General features: G+C 52.9%; 1 protein-coding gene across 1 annotated transcript in view; it reads right to left on the bottom strand.

Moving 5' to 3' along the window:
• RFC2 (replication factor C subunit 2) overlaps window positions 1-9,300 on the bottom strand; it is a 56,812-nt gene extending 47,512 nt beyond the window's left edge. The window contains exons 1-2 of the mRNA XM_075334235.1: window positions 9,017-9,300; window positions 4,332-4,401 (exon numbers count right to left, since the gene is read on the bottom strand). Of these exons, the coding sequence (XP_075190350.1) occupies window positions 4,332-4,401; window positions 9,017-9,099 (153 nt within the window). The 5' untranslated portion in view covers window positions 9,100-9,300. The remainder of the gene's footprint in view (window positions 1-4,331; window positions 4,402-9,016) is intronic.
• Between the last annotated feature and the right edge of the window lie 783 nt (window positions 9,301-10,083).

Genomic DNA, 10,083 nt, shown 5'->3' on the forward strand with positions numbered 1-10,083 from the left:
GCTAAGATCCCAGGGTTCCAACGGACATTTGTAAGGTGGGACCATGTGGCAGACCCCCTGCAGGAACGTGCGGACCTGCGGAAGCCTGGCTAGACGCTTTTGAAAGAAAAACACGGAGAGCGTGGATACTTGGCCCTAGAAAGAGAGCCGAGGGACAAACCCTTGTCCATTCCAAATTGTAGGAATGAAAGGAATGTGGGTAAGGCAAACGGCCATGGAGGAAAGCTGTTATCAGTGCACCAGGATAGAAAGACTTGCCAAGACCTGTAATAGATCTTGGCGGACGTTGGCTTCCTGGCTTGTCTCGTGGTGGCAATGACATCCTGAGATAACCCTGAAGACTCTAGGTGGCCATTGGTCCCTGACTCCTAGTCAAGTTGAGGGCCACAGAATTCAGATGGAAAAAAACGGGCCTTGTGACAGCAAGTCTGGGCGGTCTGGAAGTGCCCACGGTTGACCCACCGTGAGATGCCACAGATCCGGATACCACGACCGTCTCGGCCAGTCTGGAGCGACGAGAATGGCGCGACGGCATTCGGACCTGATCCTGCGTAGTACCCTGGGCAGCATCGCCAGAGGGGGAAAACACATAAGGCAGTCGAAACTGCGACCAATCCTGGACTAAAGCGTCCGCTGCCAGAGGTCTGTGATCCTGAGACCGTGCCATGAAGGCCGGGACCTTGAGAGATCGACGTCCTGCGTTCCTCAGCGGCCCTGACGACTGAAAAAAATCTGCTTCCCAGTTTTCTACGCCCGGGATGTGAACTGCGGAGATGGTGGAGCCTGTGGTTTCCACCCACTGCAGAATCCGCCGGACTTCCTGGAAGGCTTGACGACTGCGAGTGCCGCCTTGGTTCGCGAACGGCACTGCCTCCATAGCTGCAACCATCTACCCCAGGAAGTGCCTGAGGCGCCTTAAGGGGTGTGACTGACTCCGAAGAAGTGATTGCACCCCCGCCTGCAGAGAAAGCAGTTTGTCCCTGGAGAGTCTCCAGAGCGACGGCAAGGCTTTGTTGACACGCCGCCTGAGAAGGGGCACAGAGGTTCTGAGGAAACGAGCTGCAGGACGAGAACTGAACTCTATCCTGTAACCATGAGACAGAATGTCTCTCACCCATCGGTCTCGAACTTGTGGCCACCAGGCGCCGCCAAAGCGGAAGAGCCTGCCACCGACCGGGCATGCGGCTAGGGGAGGCCGAGAGTCATGAGGAGGCCGTTTTGGAGGCAGTGCCCCCTGCGGCCTTTTGGGGTCGTGACGTGGGCCGCCACTCATATGAGTTCCTCTGGCCTTTCTCCGGCTTGTTGGACGAAGAAGAATGTGGCTTGGCGGAGGGACGAAAGGACCGAAACCTCGATTGGATTTTTCTTTGCTGAGGTCTCTTAGGTTTGGACTGGGGTAAGGAGGAGACCTTTCCCTTGGATTCCTTAATAATATCATCCAATCGTTCGCCAAATAAACGGTCGTCAGAAAAAAGGCAAACCAGTTAAGAACCCTTTTTGAAACCGAGTCTGGTTCCCATTCGCGCAGCCACATGGCCCTGCGAACTGCCACGGAGTTAGCATATGCTACAGCCGTGCGGCTAGTGGAGTCCAGGACGGCGTTCATGGCGCAGGACGAAAAAGCTGATGCCCGAGAGTCAAAGACGGAACATGCGGAGCAAAATTCCATGCGACAGCATTAAACTCCTTCAGACAAGCCTAGATTGCTTGGAGAGCCCACACGGCTGCAAAGGCCGGGGCGAAAGACGTGCCCGTGGCCTCATAGATGGACTTCACCAAGAGCTCTGTCTGTCAGTGGCATCCTTCAGTGATGAGCCATTTGCAACAGACACAACGGACCTAGTAGCCAATTTGGAGACTGGAGGATCCATCTTGGGAGAATGAGCCCAACACTTAACGACTTTAGATGGAAAGGGGTAACGCGTGTCAGTGTGACGTTTAACCCAGCGCTTGTCCGGGACCGCTCCGGGTTTTTGGACAGCATCCCTGAAGTTAGAGTGATCAAAACACGTATTGCGTGTACGTTTGGGGAACCGAAACTGGTGTTTCTCCTGCTGAGAAGCCGACTCCTCTACAGGAGGAGGCGGAGGAGAGCGAACCAGCACCTGGTTGATCGAGATAAGATCATTTACTAAGGCGTCCCCCTTAGGAGTATCAAGGTTAAGGGTGAAGTCAGGGCCAGAGCCCTGAGCTCCCCCGTCCGCCTCGTCTTCCTGAGAGTCCTCAAGCTGGGATCCCTAGCAGCGTGAGGAAGTCGGGGAAGAGTCCCAGCGAGACCGCTTAGCCGGTCTTGGACTGCGGTCCGGGCAGGCGTCCTCCGCCTGAGACCTAGGGCTCAACCTGGGAGCGCGCTGCGGCGCTAACCAAGCGAGGCCTGGATGAGACAAGCTAAAGGGTCAGGGCCTGTGAAAAGTCCGGTCTGGACTGCAATGCCTCAAGGAGCTTAGAAGACCATTTGATCATATGAAAATGACTGAGGGCCAACACCTGTGACTCTGTCCCTGCAGCCTGCTCAGGGGGAGCAGGGGGGTCTACATGAGCAGAGGGGCCCACCAGTGCCCGAGGCTCCGGCTGAGCAAGCGAGGCAGGAGTCGAGCATTGCTCACAGTGAGGGTAGGTGGATCCCGCAGGTAACATAGCCCCACAAGAGGAACAGACCGCGAGAAAAACCTGTGCCTGTTGTCTCCTAGGAGAGTGACCACTGAAGGTAAATGTGAAAAGAAAAGGGGATACAGTCTGTCCGAACAGAAATATATATAATATATACATATGTATCCGGCACCCTAGGGGGACCAGTACCGGGTGCTGTGTTCACCCTGAGCTCCCCTGAGAAGCACCCACCGGCAGAATGCCAGAAAATGGCCGCCGGAGCTCTCAGGGGAGGAGTGGGGCCGAGGGCGGCGCCAGCAAAGAGCGGGAGTCTGGGTTCCCCACAGTGGTCAGTGAGGGGGGAGGAAGACATGCAGGATGTTCCAGCCCTCACATCCGACGTCATGTCGGTAATCCCGCCCTTACCCCTGACAGGCAGGCCCGGGGGCGGGATTTTCGCGACTAGGCCGCGGTGAAGCCGGGGACTAAATTTGAGGCCGCGCCCGACCAGCAGGCCCGGTCAGCGCGGAAGTCCACCTGCCTCCTCAGTTTTACAACTACCGCGGCTTCCGGGAAGAAGGTGCGCTCCCTGTACAGTCCCCAATGGGGACACAGAGTACCTTTAAGTAGCAGGGCCCGGTCCCTGGGGTTGAAGAGGCTCCGGTCCGGCAGGTTCCACCAGGGGCTGCGGATGGAGCACGGTCCCAGCAGATGGATGACCGCTCAGGTCCCACTTCTCCCAGCCGCATAAGGGATGGTGAAGGAGACGGCCTGTGGCTCCAGCTTCCGTACCCGCAATGGGTACCGTCTGGGGTCCCCACAGTGGTCAGTGAGGGGGGAGGAAGACATGCAGGATGCTCCAGCCGTCACATCCGACATCATGTCGGTAATCCCGTCCTTACCCCTGACAGGCAGGCCCAGGGGCGGGATTTTCGCGACTAGGCCGCGGTGAAGCCGGGGACTAAATTTGAGACCGCGCCCGACAAGCAGGCCCGGTCGGCGCGGAAGTCCACGTGCCTCCCCAGTTTTACGACTACCGCGGCTTCCGGGAAGAAGGTGCGCTTCCTGTACAGTCCCCAATGGGGACACAGAGTACCTTTAAGTAGCAGGGCCCGGTCCCTGGGGTTGAAAAGGCTCCGGTCCGGCAGGTTCCACCAGGGGCTGCGGATGGAGCACGGTCCCAGTAAATGGATGACCGCTCAGGATCCCACTTCTCCCAGAGCCGCATAAGGGATGGTGAAGGAGACGGCATGTGGCTCCAGCCTTTGTACCCGCAATGGGTACCTCAACCTTAACAACACCGCCGACATAGTGGGGTGAGAAGGGAGCATGCCGGGGACCCCGTGGGGGTCCTCTTTTCTTCCAACCAACAACTAAGTTATGAGAATGCATGAGTGGATGTGTGCCTCCTTCCACACAAAGCATAAAACTGAGGAGCCCGTGTTCCACGGGAGGGTGTATAGGCAGAGGGGAGGGGTTACACTTTTTAAAGTGTAATATTTTGTGTGGCCTCCGGAGGCAGAAGCTATACACCCAATTGTCTGGGTCTCCCAATGGAGCGACAAAGAAAGAAATAAAATGAATAAAAAAAAAACAAACAAACAGCGATACGTTAAATGATCAAAGTGGGAATATCCACAATGTGTATGTATCCAAAACTGTATAACACACATAATGGGAGTTTTACAATCGTAATTTGCCCTAAGTTCCTTCAAGGCTCTGATCTAAAATAAATGGTTTACCTCAAGCCGGCTAACAGTCTCTTCATTGCCGACGATTTCATTCAGTTTTAAGGGCCTGTATTTCTCCACCCTAGACAAAAGGAAGCGTACAATAAATTGTTAGTTTGGAGAAAGAATAACTTATGTAAGAGTAAGTTAGAGACTCTCTGTCCAACCTTCTCATTGTATTGTCAGCAGTGGAGGGCACAGGAGAGAATAGCCTAAACATCTCGTCCAAGAAGTGCACATCTATGTAAAGAGGTGCCTATTCTAGAACAGAGGTGCTGGTATGCATTCCCACTTACGCCCCTAAACAGATGCCTACGGGGCTGCATAATGGCCATCCATAATACAGTACATACAGGTGGGTTGATTGAGGAACCATTCAACGGCTGCTAAATATTCAGTAAATTCTTCTGCCATATATGTTCAATGACATCAACTAAGTATCAGCAATAAAGTACCAGAAGTGGCCTTGATTGTACAAGGAAGAAAAAGCTTATACTGAATGACTAAGCAGATATATCACAGCACTGCCACCAGCAGCCAGTGGAAATCACACAGATATCGCACCACTGCCACCAACAGCCAGGGGAAATCACACAGATATCGCACCACTGCCACCAACAGCCAGGGGAATCACACAGATATCCTAACACTGCCACCAGCAGCCAGGGGAAATCACACAGATATCGCACCACTGCCACCAGCAGCCAGGGGAAATCACACAGATATCGCACCACTGCCACCAACAGCCAGGGGAATCACACAGATATCGCACCACTGCCACCAACAGCCAGGGGAATCACACAGATATCGCACCACTGCCACCAGCAGCCAGGGGATCACACAGATATCCTAACACTGCCACTAGCAGCCAGGGGATCACACAGATATCCTAACACTGCCACCAGCAGCCAGGGGACTCACACAGATATCGCACCACTGCCACCAGCAGCCAGGGGATCACACAGATATCGCACCACTGCCACCAGCAGCCAGGGGACTCAAACAGATATCGCACCACTGCCACCAGCAGCCAGGGGATCACACAGATATCGCACCACTGCCACCAGCAGCCAGGGGACTCAAACAGATATCGCACCACTGCCACCAGCAGCCAGGGGATCACACAGATATCGCACCACTGCCACCAGCAGCCAGGGGAATCCCACAGATATCGCACCACTGCCACCAGCAGCCAGGGGATCCCACAGATATCGCAGCACTGCCACCAGCAGCCAGGGGAATCACACAGATATCGCACCACTGCCACCAGCAGCCAGGGGATCACACAGATATCGCACCACTGCCACCAGCAGCCAGGGGATCACACAGATATCGCACCACTGCCACCAGCAGCCAGGGGAATCACACAGATATCGCACCACTGCCACCAACAGCCAGGGGAATCACACAGATATCGCACCACTGCCATCAGCAGCCAGGGGAATCCCACAGATATCGCACCACTGCCACCAGCAGCCAGGGGATCACACAGATATCCTAACACTGCCACCAGCAGCCAGGGGATCCCACAGATATCGCAGCACTGCCACCAGCAGCCAGGGGAAATCACACAGATATCGCACCACTGCCACCAACAGCCAGGGGAATCACACAGATATCGCACCACTGCCACCAGCAGCCAGGGGATCACACAGATATCGCACCACTGCCACCAGCAGCCAGGGGATCACACAGATATCGCACCACTGCCACCAACAGCCAGGGGAATCACACAGATATCGCACCACTGCCACCAGCAGCCAGGGGATCACACAGATGTCGCACCACTGCCACCAATTTGGTCACAAACAGCCAGGGGGATCATGCATATATCTCACTGCTGCTACCGATTTCTCAGCGCACAGCCAGGGTATTAAGCACCTATCTCACCGCTGCCAGCAATTTGTCACAAACAGTACTCCGCTGCCTCCAAATCATCAGGACAATATACAATTGACAGACGATTGATAGATGAGACGATGACGGCTTTCAATACTAGGCCGGCTATTGTGCGCTTCTCAGTGAACGTATAGTATATACACATCTGATTCCAATACAAGGGTGTGTGTGTATATAGTGTATATATTATATATATATATGTGCAGTGTATGTGTGTGTATGTATGTGTATGTCCGCTAAAGGAATCCGCACCATCGCATTTACAATCACAAAATTTTGCACAGACACTCCATGTGACTCAGGAAACGTCATAGACTATGTTTGGGCGGGAAAATTTAACCCTGTGCTTTCCAGTTACTCTATAAAAATCCTGCAGCCATTAAACTGAATGGAGCTGGGAGCTATAGACTATAAACAGCAACTGTCAGTGGTTGCTATAGGAACAAAATAAACTATTAGGACAGACCGCAAAACGAGACAGCCCGGGCAGAGAGACAGCCCGGGCAGAGAGACAGCCCGGGCAGAGAGACAGCCCGGGCAGAGAGACAGCCCGGGCAGAGAGACAGCCCGGGCAGAGAGACAGCCCGGGCAGAGAGACAGCCCGGGCAGAGAGACAGCCCGGGCAGAGAGACAGCCCGGGCAGAGAGACATATACACACATACACACACACACACACACACACACACACACACTTTGGTACGGTCACTACAAAGCTCTGCAATAACCATAGAAAAACTAGTTGCCTCCACCAGTAATTTATGCAGGCTGATTGGACACCTGTCACTGGTAACATTTAGCCTCCCATGGATGCGGTTTATAGACCAAGAGGAGCGAAGCTATTACATTTTATATATTTAATCCAAAAAGTAGGCAGTGATTATAAAATATACAAAAGATGTTACACAGGGGACAAAGCAATACAGTATATACAATCACACAAAAAAAATGGATGAAAAAAACCCCCAGAAAAGTGCTAGACCTGTGGTTGCAGGAATGGCGCTGATCTTTATGGAGGGAAGCGCTCCGATTAGGAAAATAGTGCAGCTTTACAGCAAATTTACCTCCCAGAACAGACAATGGCAATAATTCAGACTCCGCTTTTACCAGGTAAAGTCATGCTAAAATACCTCCGCTTGGTGACCTCTTTGAACCCAGGACCCCAGTGCTGCAAAGCAACAGCGCTAACCACTGAGTCATTGTAGTCTGTGTGGGCACCATTAAAGGAACATGGCACTAGGTTTTTCATTCCTGACAACTTAAACTCTATAGTGCTGTATTATTGGATTCCATGGAGTAAAAATACAATCACACCAGACTTTGCTTTCCACATGACTCAGTGGTTAGCTCTGTTGCTTTGCAGTGCTGGGGTCCTGGCTTCAAAGGACAACATCTGCAAGGAGTCTGCATGTTCTCGTGTTTCTGTGGGTTTGCTCCAGGAATATCAGGTTGCTCCCACACGCCAGAAATACTGATAGGAAAATTAGATTGTGAGCCCCAATGGGGACACAGGTGGTGATGACATCTGTAAAGTGTTGTGGAATATTATAGCGCTATATAAGCAATGCATAATATTCACTATAGCAAAAGGTTGTAAGGCAGCCTGCCAGTCCCTCCATCATGACAGGTCATCTCTATGCCCGAATCATGATCAGCAGAGGCACCATCGATACCAGTGAGGAGGAATACTATATAGAGACCACCCTTACATACAACACAGCCGCTGTATAAAACGTGTACTGTACACTTATGATGTTATGGTGGCCCCTAGAGAATAGCTGAGGACCATTACCGCTACAGCAGCTGCAGTCAGTATGGAGGACACCTGCAGGGGCAGCAGTGACAGCCCCAGAAAATGCAGGGGCAGCAGTGACAGCCCCAGAAAATGCAGGGGCAGCAGTGACAGCCCCAGAAAATGCAGGGGCAGCAGTGACAGCCCCAGAAAATGCAGGGGCAGCAGTGACAGCCCCAGAAAATGCAGGGGCAGCAGTGGCAGCCCCAGAAAATGCAGGGGCAGCAGTGACAGCCCCAGAAAATGCAGGGGCAGCAGTGACAGCCCCAGAAAATGCAGGGGCAGCAGTGACAGCCCCAGAAAATGCAGGGGCAGCAGTGACAGCTCCAGAAAATGCAGGGGCAGCAGTGACAGCTCCAGAAAATGCAGGGGCAGCAGTGACAGCTCCAGAAAATGCAGGGGCAGCAGTGACAGCTCCAGAAAATGCAGGGGCAGCAGTGACAGCTCCAGAAAATGCAGGGGCAGCAGTGACAGCTCCAGAAAATGCAGGGGCAGCAGTGACAGCTCCAGAAAATGCAGGGGCAGCAGTGACAGCTCCAGAAAATGCAGGGGCAGCAGTGACAGCTCCAGAAAATGCAGGGGCAGCAGTGACAGCCCCAGAAAATGCAGGGGCAGCAGTGACAGCCCCAGAAAATGCAGGGGCAGCAGTGACAGCCCCAGAAAATGCAGGGGCAGCAGTGACAGCCCCAGAAAATGCAGGGGCAGCAGTGACAGCTCCAGAAAATGCAGGGGCAGCAGTGACAGCTCCAGAAAATGCAGGGGCAGCAGTGACAGCTCCAGAAAATGCAGGGGCAGCAGTGACAGCTCCAGAAAATGCAGGGGCAGCAGTGACAGCTCCAGAATATGCAGGGGCAGCAGTGACAGCTCCAGAAAATGCAGGGGCAGCAGTGACAGCCCCAGAATGCAGGCAGACACCACAGCAGTAAGGTGGGAGGGGGTCAGTCTCACATGGGCAGGTCTACTCATTATCTCTAGCGATAAAGTACGCCTCCATCAGCCAGCACTCACCAGGGCAGCTCGTACGATGTGGCCGGCGCTTTGCTCCCCGGTCCGGTGTGCTGCGGCTCTTTATCCTCCATTTCCACCTCCATGTTTATTTCCCGCCGGCGCCACACGAACACAGCGCCGTCACAAGTACGTCATCACACGGCGCCGTCATCCTTACGTCATCACGGCGCGCCGCCTACCGCTCGTCTGCACCGAGTCTGCGCACTGGGGTGTAACTGGCTACATCTGCAAGCGGTGAAGAACGTTCCCTTTCACAGTTCAGGAGCTGGCGGGTCACTGTGCAGTATTGTATATGGCGCCTGTGTGATCTAATGGTGTGCTGTACAATACAGGGAGGCTTCGTGCTCCAGCGCGCCCTCTAGCGCTCATTCTTCCACATGACATGATGTGAGACCTTACAGTTTACCTCACATTGCAGAGAGTCCTCGCCTATGAACTAGGCTTTACCTACCCAGACTAAATGTCATTTCTGGTGCATATACAGGGACATTCTGCGCAACTGATGTTAGCAAATTAGTTTGGTGTAGATCAGTTCAGGAAAAACAAAAATGTTTGTGAAACTGTTCTAAACAAAAAAAAATTGGGACCTATCTCCTGAAAGTGAATGGGGAGGTGGACATGCAGGTGTGTCCTATTCACCATCCACTTCCATAACTCCCATTAAACTACATGGCCAGAACCACATGTAAGGGTTGGATAAGAGGTGGAATGGACTTTCCTCTTTTTTTTTTCTGGCACTTGTTAGTAGCATGGTTTTCCTTAAGGATTCTTGTTTCCTAAATGGGGTCACTTGTGGGGCAGCGCCACTATGTATGCACATCAGGGGCTCTCCAAACGTGACATGGCGTCTGCTAATGATTCCAGATAATTTTGCGCTCAAAAATTCAAATGGCGCTCCTTCCCTTCTGAGCCCTACCGTGTGACCAAAAGGTTGATTTCCACCACATGTGAGGTATCAGCGTACTCAGGAGAAGTTGCACAACAAATTGTATGGTGCATTTTCTTCTGTTGCCCTTGTGAAAATGCTACATTTTATGGCTAAAATAATACTTTTGTGGGAAAATGTA

This window comes from Anomaloglossus baeobatrachus, chromosome 2 (assembly GCF_048569485.1).
Source record: "Anomaloglossus baeobatrachus isolate aAnoBae1 chromosome 2, aAnoBae1.hap1, whole genome shotgun sequence".
Taxonomy (NCBI): domain Eukaryota; kingdom Metazoa; phylum Chordata; class Amphibia; order Anura; family Aromobatidae; genus Anomaloglossus; species Anomaloglossus baeobatrachus.